Here is a 24,002-nt window from a genome sequence, read left to right as displayed (position 1 = left end):
CGTCAACTAGTTAAGACATAAAATGCAGCTTCACAAAAAATAAAAACTTGCAATGGAAAATCTTATAAAAAACACTTAAAAAGCTGCTTTTTTTCCAACAAATCAACTACTACAACCAACTCGTTGACCAAATGGCATCGGCTGCATCATCCGTAAGGCCAAAACAATCTACTGCTTCTAAGAAAATCTTAATGAAAGAAGATATCATTATATGCACCGAAAATCGATGTGTTGATGACAGGGATTCAGATTCGCTAACCTGTGCAAAATGTAAGAGATCCATTCACTACAGATGTTGTATGCTTCCTGCATTCCATATCCAAACGCTCAAAGCCAACAGAACCCAGAAATACATTTGTATCAACTGCGTTAAGTTGAACCCAAGCTTGCTCGAACTGGTCCCAAGAAGGAAAGGCTCAACCATCGCTTCAATCAAAATGAAATTAAACGCCTTCGCAGAGAAATCGACGCATGCGAAGGAATTATAAAAAGTAGTCGTGACTTTGAGGATCACCTTAAGAAACAGCTTGAAGATAAGGACGCAGATCTCCAGCCTTGAAAAATGATTTGAAAGCTGACCCCGGCCTGCATACACTCGAGTTTGCTGAAAGAAATTCGAACGAAAGCTTGACGAATTCAAGGACAGTATCCTGTCAACAATAAAGAACGAATGCCAACAAGCTATGAAATCGTATTCAGAAGCCACAAAATCTGGTCTCCCCTCAACAACCGACGAGTGACACGAGCGGAATCAAACTTGCGATTAAACAAGCCAGAGACGAAGAGATCGCTCTTGAGATGGAGAAGAGGAGAAGAGCCACGAACATCATCGTTCACGGAAGAAAAGAAGAAGAACAGGTATGCGATAATAGTGACAAAAATAATCATACTAGGGACTGCGAATGGGCTGATCAATTAATTAAGGATTTGCATGTTTCTTCTAAGATCAAAAAAATATTTAGAATAGGTAAGAAACCAAATCGTCCACTGTTAATTTGCCTCGATAGTGAAGATGATAAACTTAAGATCATGGGAAATCTCCCATCACTTAAAGGTAACGATACTTATAAAGGCATAAGTATCACAGAAGACCTATGTAGGTCCCAACGTGAAAAGTAAAGAGCTATCACAACAGGCGAAAGACCTAAATGATGACCTAGAAACCGATGAATTTATTTATCGGGTTCGAGGATCGTCAAAAAACGGCTTCGAAATAAAGAAGGTGTACAACAAAACACAAAAACGAAACAACAACCCAATCAATCAATAAAACCGATCGATAACGATAACGACAGCTTGAATGAAAAACCACCTAACAAAAACAATTCAAAAAACACAACCACAAAATTAGTGAACTTACTATCATCTACACAAATGCAGACCAAATGACATCTAAGAAGAAAAATGAACTTTTAAGCACGTCGCTACCGAACAACCTCATATAATTGCGATCACCGAAGTCAACACCAAACGGATCTCTGAGAGAAAAGATCAAGACTACTCAATTGAGAATTATTCTACACCATATAAAACTAACATAGGAATACAAAAAAGAGAGGAAATCGTCATTCTAGTCCACAAGTCTATTGATCACCTCATTCTACAAATACAAACGAAAGTTGAATTTGAAGAGACTTGCCTGTTAGAAATTGCAATGGAGAACAAAGACACCATGTTACTCGGATGTCTTTATAGAAGCCCGACAAAACCGAAACAAACATCTTCGATGAAAATAATAAGAACATGAATAAGCTCATAAAAGATCTCTGCCTAAATCCGAAATACACTCATATATGTCTTATAGGTGACTTTAACTATAAGAAAATCGATTGGGTCCATTGGTCCTCACTTGTGAAGAAGATAGCGACGAGGAGAAATTCCTTCATGCTTTAAGAGACTGTTTTTTATACCAACATGTCCTTGAACCGACACGGCGACGAGGCACCGACAAACCATCAATACTCGATCTCATCCTTACAGGGGAAGAAAATCAAGTTTCCGAGATAAAATACCTTGCCCCACTCCATCTCAGTGATCACAGTGTCCTCTCCTTTAAATTCTATGGCTATTTCACAATTAAAAATGAGCTTGATAGATATCAATACAGCAAAGCCAACTACCAGTTTATGAGATCTCATCTAAGCCACATCAATTGGTCTATCGAATTCATCCAAAAGTCGATTGAATTAGATGTTAATGAGAGTTGGGACCTATTCCTAAAACAAATGATCGAGCTCCGAAATCTCTATGTGCCACTTACCCACAATAAGAACAACCTGTCAAATCAAAGGAGGAAAGGGAAGCATCCCTTAGATCCAAAAATCTGTCAGGTAATTAAAGAGAAACGTAAGGCGCATAGAAAATGGATCATCTCACTTCAAAACGACGACACTGAAAGACGTAGAAGGGAGTACGTAAGATGGCGCAACGCCGCTAATAGAGCCCTGACTCACTCCAAGAGAGAGTTCGAAAAAAAGATCAGTGAACAATCAAAAACAAATCCAAAAAGATTCTGGAAATATGTACGCAGCAATCTGAAAGCAAGAACGGGAATACATCCTCTCCTCGAAAACCCTAATAATGAAAATTCGATCAAATATGATGACAAAAGTAAAGCCAACATACTCCAGAGCCAATTCTGTAGTGTCTTTACACGTGAGCCACTTGAACAACTCCCTGAATTCCATTCCAGGACGGATAAAGAAGTAGAGATAAATATACTAACTGAAACTATAAAGAAGGAACTCAAGGCGTTAAATCCAAACAAATCCATGGGGCCAGATGAACTTCACCCAAGGATGCTAAAGGAGCTCGCTGAATATATTGCAGAACCGCTTTTCCTAATAATGACAAAATCTCTCAACGAAAGTTGTCTCCCAAACGACTGGAAGCATGCTAATGTATCACCTGTTTACAAAAAAGGAAACAAAAATATAGCGGAAAACTACCGTCCGATTAGCCTGACATCCATTGTGTGTCGAATGATGGAAAAGATTCTTAAAACACATATTATGTCGCATCTAGAGCAAGAGAAACTACTTTCTAACAAGCAACATGGTTTTATCAATCGCCGATCAACAGTAACACAACTGCTAAACTATCTAGATGTGTGTACCGAAGACATTGCTAACGGTAAAGCTGTTGACGCAGTATACTTTGACTTTGCAAAGGCATTCGACTCAGTTCCCCACCAAAGGCTCTTAATCAAAGAAGCCTACGGAATAAGAAATAAGTTGATTGAATGGATCAGATACTTCCTGAAGGATCGATCTCAGATAGTTAAAGTAAATGGAGTTGAATCCGAAAAACAATTAGTTCTTAGTGGAGTACCCCAAGGTAGTGTCCTAGGGCCTACCCTTTTCGTTCTATACATCAACGATTTACCAGATTCAATTAAATCACAACTCTTTCTATTTGCTGATGACACTAAACTTGCCAATAAAGTAGAATCAATTGAAGATGCACTTATAATCCAGGAGGACATCGATCGACTACAGCAATGGTCAGATACGTGGCTTTTAAAATTTCATCCCGACAAATGTCATGTACTAACGTTAGGCAAGCCAAATATAATTAAACATGTACATCAATACACACTCGGAGGAAATTTACTGAAACATGTACAATTCGAAAAGGATCTCGGAGTTATCTTTGACCAAAATCTCTCATTCGACCAACATATATCAAACCAAGTAAAAAAGGCAAACTCAATGGCTGGTCTAATTAGACGAGCCTTCACGTATCTCACTCCTGAATTATTCCGTAAACTTTACATAACATTTGTCAGGCCCCACCTAGAATATGCCCAAGTCATTTGGTCACCGAAACTGAAAAACACAAAAAAACTTATAGAAGGTGTTCAGCGGCGCGCTACAAAAACGTCGAAACATGTGGACGACTATGTTATGAAAGCAGACTACAAAGAATTGGAATCCCAAGTCTAAAATATAGGCGTGCGGTAAGTGATATGGTTGAGATCTTTAAACATTTAAATCACTATGAAAAATCGTGTGTTCCTAAGAAATTTAACCAACGCATAAGACCAATGAGAACACATAATTCTGAGCTGGTAAGAATTTTCGGGAACGATGGTGTCCGTGGACCACAGAGCAACTCCCTTTACTATCGGGGCATTGAACAGTGGAATAGCCTACCTGAAAAAGTAGTTAAATCATCTACAATACAAGAGTTTAAAGAAAACCTCGGTCTAGCTTGGAAAGAGAAAATGTTTGAGTATGATTGAAACTGTCACTATTGTTGCATATCTGTTTGAAGTTAACCTTTGTAATAAACCAAACCAATGTATGAGCGATTTATAGAGGCCCATGTGCTTGCACGGTGGCCTGGAAATCTGTAAAACATTATTATTATGTAAACGAAAAATATTTTACAAAGTTTTTGCGAATCTCAACAAATATGCCTCCCTTAAGATTCATAAGCCGGGAGATGTTTTAGAGTATTTATCCATCATAGTTTTCGTATAATAATGCAAAAACACTTACCTTTGCCACACCAAATACACACATCTGATCTATGGATTACGCCAATACTCTTTCTTGTGTCTCGTGGTTCACAGTTGTATTTCTTTATTCTTCTACGACTAACTGGTGGTGGCTCTTCATTTTGTTGATTTTGCAAGCTTTCTAGTCTGCGGCTTGCTTTTTCAAACGACTTTCTGTTCATCAAAGACAGCTTGCAGTTTTTATGCCAAAACACACCTATCGCACCGCTTTCCCAATTTATTTTGTCGTGAACCTCGCTATACTCACTCTCAACATCTTGCCAGAGTTTTGCAGTCTCTTCAAAAGATTTCCACGTTTCTTCTGAAGGGTTTTTTTGTTTCTCAGTACACAATTCATTGCATATTACACAAAGATGAACGTCAGCGTCTTTCGGAACACCGTCCATCTCATAGAAAATGATTTCACTCATAGAATATGATTTCACCAAAGAAATGAGAGCTTTTGATCAGAAAACTTCTTGAGCTTTGAGAATCGATGCAGACGTTTAAAAGAAGCAATGCCATTGCAATACAATGCATGGGCTTCTTTTCTTTAGAAATCAAAAGCAATAGCAAGCTCTGTCTTTTGAGTAAAGCTACCTTATCCGGGCGAGAGACAATTAAGAATTTCTCTGTTTTGACGTCAATTCTTTTCAAGCAGATAATTTACCTATCCTCACAAATAGAGTCATAGCTCGAGATACGTTCATTTTGAGGCCATAGTTGTGAATTGATTCTTGATCAGCGAAAGATTCCCGCTCCAACGATATATAATAAGCCGTGTTTTTCGAACATCGCCCTTAACGTCAATTTTTTACGGGGCCAATTTCCCAATTTGGGCCCTAAAAAATTTTGCCAGGCTTTAGCAGCGGACCCCCCTCGCGAAAATGTCTTCAAATACATCCAACTTTCGAATGGAATTCATGTGGTTGCGTCCTAAAAAAGTTGTCGCGGATCCTAAGGTTTGGCCCTCTACTATTTTTGCAAGACTTCATCGTTCCTGACAAACACAGCAAACAAGCCAAGAATGGATCACTATCATTGGAAGTAAATACTGTAACTTTTTTATTGCAAACTGTACTGTAGCGTCATAAGTTTAGAATCGAATCTAAAACATTTCCTCTCCAACTCCTCCAGGTCCAAAACAAATTTTGAGTATTTGGATCTAGTGAAACATTTGCATCAGGGCTATGTGTGTCATTAGAAGTATTCACTCTCCAAAGACCACAACAAAATATCCAGCTAAATATTTTTGTCTACCACTAGCAGCACGTCAGAACTTCTGAATTTCAGCAACTGCACTCGAAACAAAACAGCTTTACAGTAGCTATTCTTCTATTGATCCCAATATAATACTTTCTCTTTGAAAACTTGGCCTCTGATACTCAGGGTAGGGGGAGGGGCACTTCACTTAGTCAAAATTTTGACGTGCCCCGCTGAAGGAGTCTCAAATATATTATTTTTTTTGTATTTGACAGTGTCGATATTTAATGACTTTTTGTAGTTTTTGACAATTTTCAGGGTGGAAATTAGAATTTTTTTTTCAATTTTTCGTCTACTTTTAGTCATTTTGGCCCCTTTTCATTCTGACAGGGTCCCAAATTTACCAAATATTCTCATCTGACAGGGTCCATTTTTCAAACTCCAGCTGCACGTCCCCGTTGGCCGTTAAGTTCAGTCAAGTTCCGGGTAGTTGCACCACTTTTTGATTTTACTGATGGCCTAGGGGAGGGGGAGACTTAGGGGGAGATGTGCCGGGTACTTGCAGGCCATAAAGCATGAGGGAACCTTTTTTTGCACCCTCGAAAGTACCCCTAAAAAAAAGGACAAAATCTTCAAAGTTCAGTCTCTCTAGCTAGCGTCAATTCCGAACTCTGGCTTGGATCAATCGTATATACCCATCATCTCGCAAACCTAGAACCCACTCCCGGGACTGATGGACGTGATACAATCGATTCGTGAGCGCTATAAGAATGCACAAATATCAAACTTAAGGAGCTGGGTTCGAGTAAAAAAAAGCCAAATTACTCTTTCGTACGCCAAAGTTAGAAGGTTCGTTATTGTAGAAGAAAAATGTACCAGGGTATCTTGAAATCAGAATTAACAGTGCAACAAATATTTATGAATTAAGTGCTACACGTTTTCTTTTTATAAGAACAAACTATATAAGAACATAAGGCTTCGAGGCCCAAAAATTTAAGAACATACTAAGGCTTTGAAGACGTAAAAACATGAAATTTCTTAAGAAATTACATCAAAATGCTCAAAAAATACTGAAAATAAGAACATTTTAAGAATATTTTTAGGCTTCAAATCCAAAAAACTAAGAACATCCGAAGGCTTCAAAAATTTTTGACGTTCTTATAAAAAAAAAACGTGTATGAGCAATTCAATGCAACATTTTTGGAAGAAAGTCAAAGATTACGGAGCGACTTTTAAAAAGATTCAAGATAATTACCTCATCATAATCCATAAATTAATCAAACCCAAACCTAGCTGGCACACAACGTTGTTTCAACGTTCAAATAACGTTTACAACGTCCTTTTAACGTCAGGTGAACGTTAAATTCTTAAAACAACGTTGTGTGCCAGCTGGGAAATTCGTTCCATGCGTATTATCACCTTCTTGATGCTTAAGGGCTCTGACCATAGTCGGCAAATTGATTTTAGTATTTGAACATAAAAGTTATGTTTTAGGTTCTTTAACACTTTCAACAAAGAATTGCCTTCATAAATTGCTTTTTAATCAAATCCTTTAAGAGTAATTAAGAAATTAATTGCAAAAATGACGTTATAAACTTAAAAAAAACGTTAATATAACAATAGCGTTAGCGCTATTACTATTATAATCCATATCGGACATTCAAGCAAAGTTTTTTTCTAGCGTCAGTTAAGTATTTTTGCTTCAATGCAATGTCTTCAACAAGTTTTGAGTACCCTTGCGAGCGGGCCGCAAATGACCAAAAAGTGTTTTTTTCTGACGTCGGTTTAGTCTCACCGCTTCAATGCAACGACTTCAATAAAGTTCCGAGCGGGCCGCAAGATGGCTGTTCTTGTGGATTGACTTTCTGGTTACCCCATAAAAACACGATGTGACATGAAAGTGAAGAGACATGATTTGTTGGTTTTTGTTTGATTTCTTGACTCGTATATCTCATGGCAAATGGGATAGCAAATGACTTTCCATGTATTGCTTGGCTCTACATATGATACCTCTAACTTTGAACACCTCCAGAATGTTGAAAAAAGCATTTTATGAGATAAAAGTTTCGATTGTAATTTTCATGGAAATTTTTAATCGACAGATTTGACTTGGCGTCAGTTTTGTTTGGTTGATAAATCTTTAGCTTCACCATGACCGTGGGATGATTTTCAATAAACTTTTGTTGTTATACACAGTCACTCTTACACATGATGACTCCAGCCATGATTGGTATCAGACAGTCAGAATGTTGGAAAAAAAAAAATTTTACGAGAAATTGTTGATAGAAATTATATTGACTTATTTTTACAATTTTGGTGGTGTGGGTTTTTGTTGGTTGATAATGTTTACACCGTGGGATCATGTTACGGTATATTGATTGTTGTTTGTTGGAATACACCGTTTAACAGTCTCACCATGCCATCTCCACACCGTAGAGGCGGTAGGTAAAAATGCTCACTTTAGTACTGTGGCTGGAAAGTTAGAGAAATGTAAACATTGCCATTGTTTTTCCTTCCTTTAAAGAGAATGTTTTAGATGTTTGAACATGATATTAATGACAATTTTATGTATCTCTCCTGAAAATTTCACAAAAATTCATCAAGAGGAAAAGAAGTTATGATTAAAAGGAGTTCTTTACCTACCATTTCTCTGCTGGGTTTTCTTATGGAAACTGGATGTTTTACTTACCATTTTTTACAGGGGAGAGTGAAGTTTCTTGTGGTTGCCAAAATCAAAACAATAGAAAATTGTTCATACGCGTGCACAACCGACACCTCTGTTAACGGTGTATTGATTACCAAAAAAAAGAGAACCTTTTTTTGATAAATACTTTATTTTTTTCATGAACCGTGTGGATGGTTGACATCTTTCTCTAGTCTAGTCTTGTAAACCAATGCAGTGTCTGTTTTCAAATCTTGAATTCTCTATACCTACTGAATTTTTAAAATATGTATGATGCAGTAATTATGCATGACTGTATCATTGTTATGCTGGAGTACATAATTATTCAATATGGCTGCCTCTTTAAAAAAAGGTCTACTGTTTACAAGCTATTTAAATGCTTTAAAACTTTGAGCCACATTTTTTTCTTTGTTGCTATTAAAGATAGATTTTTACTTTGTCGTAATGTAAATTTATTGTAAAGTTTTAGTTTTTGAGTTTAGTTCATCTGCAGTAGTATTTTTTCAGTAATCCTTAAATCTTGTGAATAAAGTAACATTTAACCAGACTTATTGCCCTCATTATATTCAAATTTGTATTTTTTTTAGGACTGATAAGTACATATTTTTAAACACCAAATCAAAGCAAACAACATGCCAGTTCTTTCTGGACAAATATATATGTATACTTTATTATGTGTGCTTTTTTATATATGTCAATAATGACCTTCATTTTTAAGGAAATATTTAGTCGGAATTTTGCGATTCTTGTTAACCTTTTTGTTTCGAAGTTTTTTCAAACTGTCCGCAAAGAATTGAACTGTTTTACATTTTTCAGAAAAACTTTCTAAATTAATGCATTAAAAGTTATGGCTGCTTTTCTATCAAAAATTGGGATTGGAAATTGGTCAAAAAGCACTATTTTTCTTTGCCGAAACTAAGCTCTTCAAAGTTAAAATACTCTTCTTCGCAAAAGTCTTCATTTTCTTCTTCATCAAATTTTTTCATTGCGATTCTTAAATTTTCAGACTCGCGGATAATTGGCCTAACAGAATATGTATAACATGCCACAGTTTTGTGGGCTACATCAAGTAGAACTTTATATTTTGTAAGTGGCAAATATTAAAAGTTCACTATGGTCAGAGCCCATAAGCTTTCTTCCCTGGTAAAAATTCTTGATAAGATCTGAAAAGATCGTTAAAGATCTTTAAAGATCTTTAACAAGTAAGAATCTTAAGAGATCTTTGTAAGATCTTACAAAGATTCTTATGCAATCTTGAAAATTTCTTATTACAAAAAGATCTTTAAAGATTTGTCAAGATTCTTCGCACACATTTATGGTAAGAAAATTTAGGTTTCTTATTAAGTTCTTAAGAAGAATCTTATGAAATCTTGTGAAATCTTGCAACCATAAAATAGTTTAAGATTCTTAGCGTTTCTTATCAAGTTCTTATAAAGAGACTTTCCAAATCTTAATTGACAAATATGCAAAGAAACTTTAAGATTTTTAGCGTTTCTTATCAAGTTCTTATAAAGAGACGTTCCAAATCTTAATTGACAAATATGCAAGGAAACTTTAAGATTCTTAGTGTTTCTTATAAAGTTCGGGTTAAGAATCTTGTTGAATAAACACAATAACACGTAAATTTGTGGTTATGATAAAATCTTCGATTTTGACTTTTTTTAAAGAATTTGAATATCAAATTTACATACAACCATACAAATAGGGTATATAGGGTAAAATTATTATTCTACAAAATATGTAGATTTCATATTTCTACAGATATCTGTAGATTTACGGCAAATTAGTAGATTGCTACACAACAGAGTCTATATTGTATACACCACAATGAGTAATTTAGCGCTGACAAGTAAATGCGAAGAATACAATGTGGATGGCGTAATACCGGATAAATAGCGATCTAGACAGTTAGCCTAACTCGTCAGTTAGACTGTTTACTCGTCACTACAAAAGTCCTTGGGTCAGGGGTTTGGAGCTCACCGAGGCTAGTCACCAAGGATAGTTGTCCTAAGATTCGGTAAGAATCTTGAATCGATGTAACGCTGATCAAAACTATCTCGCGTGGTTAAGTTAAAGATTTCATCCAAGGATAGTTGTTCTAAGATTCGGTAAGAATCTTGAATCGCTGTAACAGACAAGAATCTTATTAGCATCTTACAAAAGAATCTTATCAGATCTTTAAAGATCTTAAAGGATCTTGGCACGTTCGTAGTAAGAAACTGAGCAAGAACTTGCAAAGTTTCTTGATAAGAACTTGTCAAGAATTTTTACCAGGGTTATAGCGCCAGACAATACACCAAGGTATTCTCTTGCGTCCATCAGTAACGCAATAAAAGCTGTAATACACGGGGGCAAGGTTGACTCAAACCTTTCACAAAAACACAACATTTTTGCTTTAGGTATGTAAATTTACGCTGTATATTGGGTTGGTATACACTAATCTAGGAATAGTTTAATAAGTTGTGAAGGAAAAACTTTACAATCTACCAATTTTTCATCTAGGAAAATATTAAAACAGTATTATACATTTTTTTTATAAACATACTAAAATTTGAAAACAGACTCGGAGATGATGCTTAGTCGAGGGATTGACAAGGATAAAAAATGATTATCAGGATGCTTATATCCCATACAAAATTTCAGGGAAATTCCGAAAATCTGTAAAATCCCAGCCCAAAACAGACAAAAACAGCTCGCTCAAGGTATACATTTTTATCATATCTAAACCTAGACATCCTATAAGTGCAACGCTTCCCTGGTAAAAATTCTTGAAAAGTTCTTGAAAAGATCTTATCAAGAAACTTTGCTTATTCTTTTTCAGTTTCTTACTACGAACGTGCCAAGATCTTTCAAGATCTTTAACGACCTGATAAGACTCTTTTATAAGTTTTGAATAAGATTCTTGTCCCTTACAGTGATTCAAGATATTGACGGAATCTTAAGTAAAAGTAAGTCGGAGGTGACCTGCAGAGTCCACTTTCGATAGCTATCTAGCTATCTGAAGTTAGGGGAGGGATTGCTCCACTTACTTGCTGAGCATCAAGCAGAGAGGCATCAAGTACCATTTTAGGAATCTTTGGTGTGACCCGGCCGGGGGTTGAACCCACAACCTTGCGCACCGTAGACGGATGCTCTACCACTGCACTACGGTCGCTGACTTTACTACAATCCCCGTTCAGTTATTGAATAAGGGCCGAAAGCTTCGCTCGAGTGACAGCATTCAACTGATGACCTCGTCATTAATCAACTATTTCATTAGTACAGTCAATGATAACACACACACAAAAGAAAAAAACCACTTACCGTATTTCGAAGCTGACCAAAAACTGTTTCGTAAATACTATCCTAAGAGATTGCTCTCCTTGAGTCTAAAGACTCCTTCTTATGAAAAACAATCATAACCAGAAATTTACGTGCTTTTAAGATTCTTAACTCAAACTTGATAAGAACCACTAAGAATCTTAAAGCTTCTTTGCACATAATAGTTAGTTAAGATTTGGAAAGTCTCTTTATAGAAACTTTACAAGTTATGCAAAGAATCTTAAAATATTTTATGGCTCAAGATTTCGTAAGATTCTACTTAAGAACTTAATGAGAAATAATATTCATCTTACTATAAATATGCGGGAAGAATCTTGACAATTCTTAACGATTTCTTTACAAGATCTTTAAAGATCTTTTTGTTGGAAGAAATTTTCAAGATTGCCTAAGAATCGTTGTAAGATCTTACAAAGACTTCATAAGATTCTTACTTGTTAAAGATTTTGAAAGATCTTCAACGATCTTTTCAGATCTTATCAAGAATTTTTACCAGGGTTATAAAAAAACATATAATAAAAATTCATTCAAAATTATCATCTCATTCTGACAAAAAACATTACCATGTACGAATCGAAAAGATTTTTCATACAGTACGAATTTCTCTGGAATATTTTCATGGTAAAAAATATGTAAATCCTTAATTTTTTCCCAGCTGAATTATTTTGAATGGTATTTTTAGGTTTAGTGGTCAATTTTCATGATATTGATATTCTTAGCATATTAACTTTATTAGTTTTGACCTCCATTTTAGGAAACTTTCCTGAATAAGACTTTTTGGGAAAATCACTTTATATTGACCCCCCCCCCATTATATGGATTTTCTCCCAGTGTGCCAACCCCCTGCATCATCCACCTCCCCTAAAATAAAGCCACCAAAGAGTAATCTCTCTAATAGAGTCAAAAAATAAACTGTTCTTTACTGGAAAATATTTTGTTTTCGAGAAAAAAAATCGTAAAAAAGTAGGAGAGTTGTGATATAATGTTATTTACATATTATAAAAGAAACTGTCCATATTAGTTCCATTGAGTTTGCAACTCTGCTCTCCAACTTCAAGCTGTGAATTTTAAAAATAAACTAATTTCAAACAAGAAATGCCTTAAAATTCTATAAAATTTTGTGAGCTGAAAGTTTCATACAGTGGAGTCTCTTTAACTCGAACCTCTATAATTCTAATGTCTCCTTAACTCGAACAAGAAAGCCTAAGCGGTGTAAAGGCCCGCCAGTGTTGGCACTGTCAGCATATTTTTCCGCTGCAGAGTCGCCATACAACATTTTTTTATCCTTACTGGGTTTTCGATAGAATTTTACATCCCCACTATGGGAAAAAGTCTCATTGGGGCTATGAAACAGCGTTATAACGTCGATAACTCAAAAACGCTTCGTTGGGAACACAAACTTGTTCGAGGTAAGGAAATTTCCAGTTAAGAAGAAAGGTTTACAGGTTCAAAGGCATTGTTAACTAAAGGAACCATCAAACCTGCTCCAGTTAAGTAGACATTTTAGTTATAGAAGTTCGAATTAAAGAGAAATTTGCATCCCCGCTGTGGGAAAAAGTTCCATCGGGGCTATGGGACAGCGTTGCAACGTTCATAGGAAATTTTGAATTATAAAGTAAGGTTTATAGGTAATAAGGCATTGTTAACTGAAGTGACCATAAAACTTGCTCGAGTTAAGGAGACTTTATAGTTTTAAAGGTTCGAACTAAAGAGAATCTACTGTATTACAAAGAGAAAACTTCTAGATCAAAATCAGAAAACCCTCACATCCCATGGATTAAACCCAGAACTCAATCTTCTTCAAGCGAGCGTCTAAGTCTGATCTACACGTTCATTTCAGACCAAATTCAACTTTATCAGATGGACCCATTTACACCAAACTATTTTCAAGCTAAAATACAAGCTAGTATCCAGTCTCTTTGTTCGGTTTTTATGATTAGAGAGCAAATGGCAATATCACATTCATAAATAAAGTCAAAAAGTGGTGTAAGTGACTCTCGGTACGAGGCTGGCCGAGATTCTTATGATGGATTGTTCTGTTAATTTTCGTATACTGTGTCGCAATTAGGTTCACCTTGCTCTGAAGGACTAATTTCAATGCAAACATTTTCATATTCTTCTCCCTCTTCCTCTTCCTCTTCTTCATTTGATTGAAAACCTTAAATTGAAAATAATTTTATTGAAATCTTATCATACGTAGAAAAATCCAATTGATTGCCGATCCCGCCCTTTCTTCACTTACCCCTGACCCATTTTGCACTAAAAGCGAAGATTTTCGTGATACCCAGTGTACCCAGTCGGGGATTAAACCCTTGACCTCACGCACACCGTAGCCGGATGCTCTCTACCTTAGCATAATACAATGTTTTTTCGGGTTAATAAACAGTAGTACAAAGCGACAGTACTTAGCAATATGTTTCGACCTTCTACTTTTTTTCAGGACACCCTGTATAATATAAGGGATTGATTTGGCTTGTACATAAACTTTTATACAGTGGAATGTCTATAACACGACCCTCTATAACTCGAATGTCTCCTTAACTTAAACAAGTTAGATAGTTTCTTCAGTTTAACAATGCCTTATAAACTAGCCTCCATGGCTCGAAAATCTTTAATTCGAACCAATTTGAATTCCGTTTTAGAGTTATACAGACTCTTCTGTAGCATTTTCCCCGATGTTATTGACCTTTCCTTAAACTCCAATTATTACGTCACGAACATCACTTGCCTCGTTTTGAAATTATTACCAAGGTCATTAACTCCCTATGGATTTTATTGAAACTACTTTCTATTCATAAACTAAATTATTTAATGTCTCAAGGGACATAATTCAAACCATGGTAATAAGAGGCAAGTGATGTTCATGACGTAATTTATGAAAAGGTCTATTGAGCCCATAATAAGAACATGATTGATAATACACCTTTTCGACCGTAGTCACCAATTGACGCGCGAGTATTTTTTTCTCCGCTATATCACACTAAAACCGTCCCAGTCCTTTTTTCGCATCTATTGACAATAGAAAAATGTGTCAAAAAAGGTTTGGATCGAGTTTAGTTGGATAAAACGGATAAAGAAATGCCCGCGCGGCAATTGGCAGCTACGGTCGAAAAGGTGTAAAGATTGTTTCTTTTTGACTTTACCTTGCGTTGATTCTTCAATGATATCATAATTTCCTTCTCCATCATGCACTTGGAAACCTGAAAAATAAGAACTTTTTGGTTGGAGACTGGGCGTGGATTTATAATGTCATTACTCGAAGCTTCCATTGGTGGTTTATTACATAGGATTTTTGCAAGAAGACAACATTGAAAATTCTGTCGAGTACCTTCTAGGAAAGATAAAAAAAGCCAAAGAAGAACAGTATTTGAGTATTTAAATCACACACTTTAGGGTGTACATATACCCGTCGGTCATTTTGCCTGGACGTCCCTCCCTGAGGGTAATTTTGCCCATTGAAAAATGATTAGACTATGTTCACACGTTACTGCTCCGTTTCGCTCCGGTATGATTTTCGTTACGGATCGAGTCTGTTCATATTGGTTTTGGAACGTTTCGGAGCAAGAAAACGGAGAAGTTCAGTTCCGATGAAAAAAGTGGAGCGAAACCGTTTCGATCTGTTTTGCTTTGTAACGTCTTCTTTTTCGACGTTTCGAATCTTGACGTTCACGCTTGTTTCGAAACCGTTTCGGAACGGAACGGAACGGAACCGTGACGTCTGAACATGGTCTTATATAACATACCTGTGGATTCGTTTGACGGCAAAGCGATAACATAGATGCCTTCTTCTTCTGAACCGTCTTCCAAATTGACTTGAATATCTCCATTTTCATTGGCTGTCAGTTTGTCTGAAACCAGAATACAGTAAGTTGTGCAAAATCTCAATCGAATTTTTTTTTATACAATTGACGCTCTTCATTTTATGCCACTTTCCAAATGAGGGGACTAATTTGTTAGTTTGTATACACATGCCAAATCTCAGTGGCCCGGTTAGTTTTTGAGGAGACTGGTAACGAAAATAAATGGAAAATTCTTCTCAACGACGGTATCGAAAACACAAGTGTAGGAGTGCTCTTGTGAAAAATGTAAGACGCCCTCCTTGTATCAAATTTCGAATAAGAGAGGTTCGAATTAGAGAGTCGTGATAAGCGTGTAAGAATAGGACCAATAAAATCGTGGAACAAGGGTGAAATGTCTGATAATTACAGAGAAATCTATGATATTCAAAATGATTTTCTAGTACCTTTTTCTTGTTTTATTCCAAGACAAATTATGTACGTTTTTCCATCGGGTTTTTCTATTGCAATGTCATCCACGACCCAAGAATACATGTCTGTAAAAAAAAACAATATTACGCAAAGTTAACTCATGGATTATGATATAAGTTTTAAATAAATACTTTAATTTCCAAACAATCATAGGCATATCGCAGCTTATGGGACAACAACTTCTATCATTTTTCTTGCCTAAAAGACCACCGACTTTACTTGTGCATATACTTTCAAAACACATTTTTAGTAACTCGTAGAAAATGCCACACCTTTTTAAATTCGAAAATTTGCAACGACGTCACTAGCCTATCTCTATCCCAACATGCGATTTTTTTATCACTCTGATCGGTGTCGAGTAAAAAGCCGTGGTCGTCTGGTACAGGCAACGACGTCACTTGATATTGTGAATAATTGACGTCAGAATTATTTTTGCTTGAGAGTCACTGTATGAGCTTCTTCGATTAGAACGGTTTCATCGTAAGGCAGCGCTAATTAGCTCGCTCAATCCAGGGATAAAAGGTTAGACTTTAAAAATATGATTGATGAAAACAACTACGTCAAAAAGACTGCACGAAATCCTTCTTTAATAATCTAATCAACTCCCTGATAAACCCTTCCAACGCAGCTGACCTCTAGTATAGGTAGCCTGTACGACCCCGCCCACGGGCATTTTTTATACTTGCGGTGTGTCGGTCTGTTTCGGTTAGCGAGATTCTGTGTCTCAGTTTGTGAAAAAATCCGAGAAAAAGAAGCGTAGGAATGCTTCAAGCATTTTTTTTACCCAAATTCCCGCCTTCACGCGATCATTTTTCGAAACACAATCCATGACACTTATAAAAAATATCAGAAAAGAAAAATCAGTCCCTCGTAGGGTACCTTTTTTGTAGATTTTGGGAATAAGTAGAAGATTTGGTCAGAAGAAGATCAGGGTCACTTTTTTCCATCAGTTGAACATCCCCGTATCCAGCAAGGATAGTAACCCCCCGGGTGGGAATCATATGGACCCTACCTCGATTGTCTGACTGGATGTCTACAATGATTTGATAGCTGTACTCCATAGATGTTTCCATAATATCAATCCAGATAGAATTAGATGAATACGAGTATTCTTTTTCTTTATCAACGTGCTGCCAGAGTCTAATACGACACATCAATTACTTGAATCTATTCAATACCTCTCTTCTTATATAGCCCATTTATAGACAAGCTGGTTTTTCCCTCTATAATTTTATAACTAGAAACTACTCTAACGCTTTGACTCTGGTTTCTCATCAAATTTTTTTTTCGATGTATTTTAAAACCTCAAAATAAGTTTTTGACCGATATCTTCAGATTGACTTAATGTGAATTTTTGACCCAGCACTTTTCCAAACCCTCTCGTTGATACGATTGTTTTGAGCTATATATGAAAGGTAAGGAATAATGGGAAGCGGTGCGCGTCACGCAAAATATATTTGGGACATGCCTTAACTCACACGAGCTAAATTTACAGGAAATCGAAAATTGTTTTTCTTATATGTTTGCTTTACTTTTCCTAACCATATTTTTCAACTCAAAGAAATATCTTTTTTTATTCGGAAATTCTTGTAGAATATTTCCCATAGTGGACTTCACTGGAGTTCTTTATTATCAGAAACAAGCCGTATAATTCATCACTTCTGCGGCATTTTTCCGGAAGGGACTTTATGTAATACTTTGTCACAATAACCTACTCACCGTAGTTTTTCCGCACAGTAATCTTGACGGATGATATCATTGTCTACACAAGCACTCGCCATAAAAAATAGGTTTTTCGCCGAAATTCAGCAAAAAGTGGCATTTTTTGGGAAAAAGGATCTCTACCGAGTATTAAGCAGCCTCTATAAAAAACTTTGTTCACCAAAGGATGGATTTAAATTACCGTGAAAAGCACAGGTCAAAATCATATATCGACGTTGTGCCGACGAATCGAGATTCTATTCAGCACGCAATCAACGAAGACAAAAGTAACCATGACGACCATCCAAGATCTTGGATGAAGTTCAGAGTTGATATTTTTATTCCTGTCGTTGAAAACAAAACCAAAAATATATCATCAATGCTTTTTTAAAAAGTGTTAGTGATAGAGAATCATAACATAAAGTCTCACTTCAATTACACTTCGAGGTTTCTGGGGAATTCGTAAATAGTAAACTGCATACTGATACAGTCTGCTAGACTTTAATAAGGTAATATTTGCTCTTCATCTTTGATTCTTTCTACAGTGATTAGATTGACAAATGCGCGATAAAATTTATATTATTGGTCTTCAGAGGTTAATATATTCTTTGAAAACTTAACCTCTGATACTCAGGGTACCCTTAATAATGTCAAGTTGAGAAAGTCGTTAAAGTGTTTTCTTTCAAAGTAATTAAGCGAATTTATATCTTAAACACTACGGCAGTCAGGAAGTAGGAAAAATCGAGAAAAGAAAACCCGCACAATCTTAAGAGACGGTCATCCAAGAGACGGTCTCTTGACCACATTTTTTTTGCTAAAAGATAGTTTTCCGCGTGGAATTATTTCAATTGTTTCGTATTGTTAGTCATGTCAATCAAACTTGTCAACTAATTCAAAAGTTATGTCGATTAATTAAACGAGTTGCTGTTTATTAAAAGTCTTTTTTATTAAAAGTGTTTTTCCTGGGGTTTTTTCTAACCTCAATAACTTTTGATAGAATTTAAATTTAGTAGCGATTTTGTGCTCGTTGAAATGACAAACAGGAGTGGAATATTATCATCAAGAAAAAACTCAAAAAAGATCGGAAAATGAAGAAGAAGAAAATCAACTTTTTCAATAATCGTTCTATAATTATCATTTTTACATGAGTGATTCTTTGATCTTAGAACGTCATTAATGTGAAAAAATTGTTCAAAGAAATTTGTTCTATCGAAAGATACAATCCAAAATTGATCACTGATTGATATAAAAAAACCATCAAGAAACAACAAAAAAGAGTATTAAGCTGTATTTTTTTACCGTGAAAAGCACAGGTCGAAATCATATATCGACGCTGTGCTGACCAATCCAGATTCTATTCAACGCACAATCAACGCAGACAAAAGTAACCATGACGACCATCCAAGATCTTGGATGAAGTTCAAAGTTGATATTTTTATTCCCGTCGTTGAAAACACAACTTAAAAATGGCATCAATGCTTTTTAAAAAGTCAGTGATAGAGAATCATAACATAGGTCGTGTTCAGACCTGAAAGTTTAAGTTTAAGGTTTAAATAGTAGTTTGTTGATATGGGAATTCAATTATAATCAATTTTCTTTTGTCATCATCGATTGGCGATCTCGAGGAATCTCCTTTCCTAACTTGAAATCATGTCATCTTCTCTCTTGAGATACTTTGAAACAAAAAATATTTCAGGGAATCTCTCTGCAAAACGCTAATTCGTGTTCGTTGAAGCCATTACTGCTAGAGATACTCCGAGCGTCTCTAAGTCATAAATTTCACGTTCTTTTTTCTTCATTTACAAAAGGAGCATGCTTTTCACTTGTAATTCTGATTTCGTCTATTCAGAAAACTGTAACGAAATCGTAAAAACTTTTTTTTTAAACCAGAGGGTGATTCCTTTTTAAACTTTCGTTTAACTAACGAGGAGCGTGCCGTTAAATACAAAAGAGAGTTTACGATTCAACAACGGCAGGGCCGACGGCAACTTTATTAGGGGCCGTCGCCTCGGCGTTGCCGTCTCGCCAATTTCTTGTTACGATCTACGTTACAAATTTCCGCGGGAAAATAATAAATGTAAACAAATAATTCGACAAAATGGCGGCAATTACAATTTTTTTCGGAGAGTTCAATACACCGTTTAGGAGTGTCGACTGCGCACGCGTCAATCCAATTTTCCATTGTTTTGATTTTAGCGATCACGGAAAATTCACTCTCCTCCGCAAAAAAACGGTAGGTAAACATCTGGTTCTCACAAGGAAACATAGCAGAAAAACGGTAGGTAAAGAACTCCTTTTAATCATAACTTCTTTTCCTCTTGATGAATTTTTGTGAAATTTTCAGGAGAGACTTATAAGATTATCATTGATATCATGTTCAAATATCTAAATCATTCTCTTTAAAGGAAAGAAAAAAATTCACAATGTTTACATTCCTCTAACCTTTCACAGTACTAAAGTGCGCATTTTTACCTACCATTTTTACCGGGCCTCTGCAATGGAGTACCGTGAAATAGCGAGACTCCTAAACGGTGTATTGCACAGTTTTTCAGAAAAAATTGTCTTTATTATTGTTTTACTGTAAAAACGATTTAATTTCTTTTGTGTTTTTTATTGGCTGATTTATGCTGTGATGTGATATCAATTTTCTGACAATTACATATTTTCATTCGAAGCTTGTCAATTTCACCTTTCATTCAAAACACAAGGAAAAAAATGTCAATTTCTCTTGCTTTTTCCTTTGCATTTCGAGATTGGAGATTAAGTGAAACTAAATTCCGCCAAATGTTAATTTATTTTAAGGTATTATTATCATAAAAAAATGTTTAGACGAAACCGAATCGCACTTCTTGAAGCATTTGATGGTAACCTGATTGACGGAGAGGAATTTCTGTTACTTTATGATTTGAATAGATCAAAATCTCTAAACTTCCCTTACTGGCAATACGAACATTTTGATCTTGATAGCAAAACTGATGATGAGTGTCAGGCAGAATTTAGGTTTTTGAAAAATGATATTTACACACTTTACGAGATTTTGACGATTCCAGATAAACTGAAATGTTACAACGGTTTTAAAATCGATGGATTGACAGCACTTTGCGTTCTTTTAAAAAGATTTGCTTATCCATGTCGATATTTGGATATGATACCAAGATTTGGATTGGCTGTTCCTCAGTTGAGTATGATAAGCAACCTTATGATGAATTTTATGTACAACACTTGGGGGCATCTTCTGACAACATTGCATCAACCGTGGCTATCGCCTAGAAATCTAGAGGAATTTTGTCGAGTTATACACGAGAAAGGAGCACCACTACAAAATTGTTTTGGATTTGTTGATGGAACGGTACGAAAGCTTTGCAGGCCTGGAAGAAATCAAAGAATCCTGTACAATGGTCATAAAAAAGTACATGCTATCAAGTTTCAATCGGTTGCAACACCAAATGGCTTAGTTGCTAACCTATTTGGACCAGTGGAAGGGAGAAGGCATGACAGTACGATGCTAGCTCGATCAGGACTTTTACCTTTACTGGTACAGAATGCTGTAGATAGAAATGGTGGTGCTCTTTGTATATATGGCGATCCTGCCTATCCATTGAGACCCCAATTGATTACAGGATTCAAAGGCAACAATGTAACACCTCTTCAGCGCGATTGGAATAAAGCTATGAACAAGACAAGAACTTCTGTAGAATGGGTCTTTGGGGACATAGTGAACTACTATAAATTTTTGGATTTTCATAAAAATCTTAAAATACAATTGAGTGCTGTTGGTGAAATGTTGTTTGTGTACTCCTTCAAAACGGGTTGGTGTAATTTAAGATGCACGATCTAACGATTTACGATGCACGATGCGCGATCCATGCATAAAGTATGCTGATTATTCCTAATAATTATCATGAAACATGAAACTTAAATTATATAACATAATTCTAAAACAATGGCATAATCTTTTCTTGCTTTTGTTTACCACGGTAAATTTATGCAACAAAAAAGAAATGAGTAAGTAATGGAACTACGAATAGTTACGACCGTAAAATTATGAAAAAAAACTAACTTACATCAACGGATTAGAATAGGTGGATTAACTTCTCTCGTTGCTCCCAAGAGAGATCCATTGTCTTCTCATTGTTACAAGAAAAATCTGTAAATGACTCTGCGCACTCCTCGTTTAGTTTTTTCATTGTTTTTATAAGAACAATTTTCCAATTTATACAGTTTCGAAAACGAATTTGTCCTATGATTCGATCAATTTTGATGATTTTGCAAATATTTTAAATCCTGCACTTAAGTTTTAGCATCAACAAACGCTAGACCAGTTTTAATGTAAATTTTTAATCTTTTGTCAATGGCAATCTTCAGATAAGTGAAAATTAACGTATGGTCTATAACTAAGAAACTATCGATGGGTCACGAATGGGTTCGGCATACTGGTGAAAGAAGACTGTATTTAGAATTAGGAAAATAAATTTCAAATTATTTGGCTAATTTCTGCATTGGATAGAAAGGGCTAAAAAAGTGCATTTTCTTATTTAAAATGTACCACGTGATACGTAATGACCAATGAAAATGTTGAAAGTAATGATTTTTTACAACTTTTTTACAACTTATCAAGTTTTAATTGCTAACAAACTCGTAAAAAAGTTTGATAACCTAACGAGGAGTGTTTTCTATGAGTTCTTAATCCACCTATTCTAATCCGTTGCTTACATAATCATAATGTTGATAATGGAAGCTACCTTGTGAACATAATCTTACAATAGACAGATAGTGTAAGTAATCAATGCACAAGAAATATTTTTGCTCTCTCATAATCAAATATAGGAATTTCTTTCTTAAGTTCCAGTTGTTGAGGTTGTTTGGGGGGCGTCACTCTCATTGTGAGAGTCTTTGCCCATTGGGGATTTAGATGAAGTTTTGAGTATAGTTCAGTTCTGTATCCAGCTTACTGAGCAGAAAAGAGAGCTGATTGCTTATTAAAGACGAAGATGGGAAGAGGTTACATAATTTATTTATTTATTTAGAAGAACAAGGTATAACACTAGAACGTGTAGAAGAGAGAGGTGTCAGTCATTTAACCTGGATTTATAAAGGTTATAAAACAAAAGATGATTATTTATTATAAGAAAGAAAATTATAGGTTAAAATAAAGAGAATCAGTTTTATTAAAAAGGACAAACTTAATATAAGTCAATAAAATATGATTTATGAGCTATTTCTTAATTATATATGACTTAATGTAAGTCTATTTCGAATTAGGAAAGAACATAATTATTAAAAAGGTCAATTTTTTAATTAGATAAAGACTTAATATAAGTCATTATGTACTAAGTGTCTATGGTGACAAAGAAAAGAAAGTCAATTTTATTTAAAAGACAGTTTTTTATTTAGATAAAAACTTAATGTAAGTCAGTATCGACTAAGTTTAATGTAAGGACAAAATAAATAACTATTGACTATTAACAGTTGACGTCAAATACAAAACTGGACGGTTGTCGTCTGAAAAATGCACAAAGATGGCGGAAAAAATTCAAGAAAATAATCAAAAATCACCATCAATAAACGACTTTTGCAGCCCGTCAAAGTGCATCATAAATGAAGAAAACGCACTAAAAGATACCCTACAATGCAGGAAGTGCCACCGTTTAGTCCATTATCTTTGTACAGAACTGCCACTTTACCAGATCCAGATATGCTTGTCATACAAATCAAGAAGTTTCCAGTGTCAAAACTGTACCAAAATCGCACCACAGGTAATGGAAAGGTATAATTCAAATGAAACATCAAAAATTGAAGGATTCAAAAACGAAATCAAAGCTTGTGAGAATATAATGAAAAGGCAAGACGAAGAAATAAACCATTTGAAAGCACAAGACGTCAATGTTATGGTCAACGAAATGAAAGAAACTATCGACACCAGAATAACCACGCTTGAAAAGAAGATTGAAAGCATCATCGAAAAGAAGAAGAGAAAAGACCACCAATGAGCTACGCTAAAATCACATCCAAACACATCGAGAAAAACATTGGAGATGCGATTCGAAAAGAAAAACAGGAGGAGCAGCTGATTCGATCTACAGCACGCAACCTATTTTTCATGGATTGATGAATCGACAGATGAAACTGAAGAAGAAACAAAAATCGAGGACGAAGAATTTATCCATGACAAAATTATTGGTCAGCGGCTCCATCTGAGGAATATAAAGATTACCGAGAACGCAGCGGATCGGGAAATTTACGAAAGAAAGAGAAGATAAAGCGAGATACCGACCAATTAAAGTCACATTTACGAACGAAGAGGACAAGAACACAGTGTTGCAAGCAA

The 24,002-nt window shown here is 35.5% G+C and overlaps 2 protein-coding genes across 2 annotated transcripts; one reads left to right on the top strand and one right to left on the bottom strand.

Annotated features, from left to right (window-relative positions):
- Positions 1-13,698: 13,698 nt before the first annotated feature.
- On the bottom strand, positions 13,699-17,159 carry LOC136807216 (uncharacterized). The gene is made up of 5 exons (XM_067063814.1): positions 16,986-17,159; positions 15,949-16,038; positions 15,449-15,553; positions 14,849-14,905; positions 13,699-13,863 (listed from the first exon to the last, which is right to left on the bottom strand). The coding sequence occupies exons 1-5, from the start codon at positions 17,125-17,127 to the stop codon at positions 13,745-13,747; spliced, it is 513 nt and encodes a 170-aa protein (XP_066919915.1). The 5' UTR covers positions 17,128-17,159; the 3' UTR covers positions 13,699-13,744.
- A 3,261-nt stretch (positions 17,160-20,420) lies between these two features.
- On the top strand, positions 20,421-21,549 carry LOC136805773 (uncharacterized). The gene has a single exon (XM_067062333.1). It carries the CDS (start codon positions 20,496-20,498, stop codon positions 21,510-21,512), a length of 1,017 nt encoding a protein of 338 aa, XP_066918434.1. The 5' UTR covers positions 20,421-20,495; the 3' UTR covers positions 21,513-21,549.
- Positions 21,550-24,002: the final 2,453 nt, after the last annotated feature.

The sequence above is a fragment of the Clytia hemisphaerica genome, unplaced genomic scaffold (genome assembly GCF_902728285.1).
Source record: "Clytia hemisphaerica strain Z4C2 unplaced genomic scaffold, Clytia hemisphaerica genome assembly, whole genome shotgun sequence".
Taxonomy (NCBI): Eukaryota; Metazoa; Cnidaria; class Hydrozoa; order Leptothecata; family Clytiidae; genus Clytia; species Clytia hemisphaerica.
This window is presented reverse-complemented; position numbering and strand designations above follow the sequence as displayed.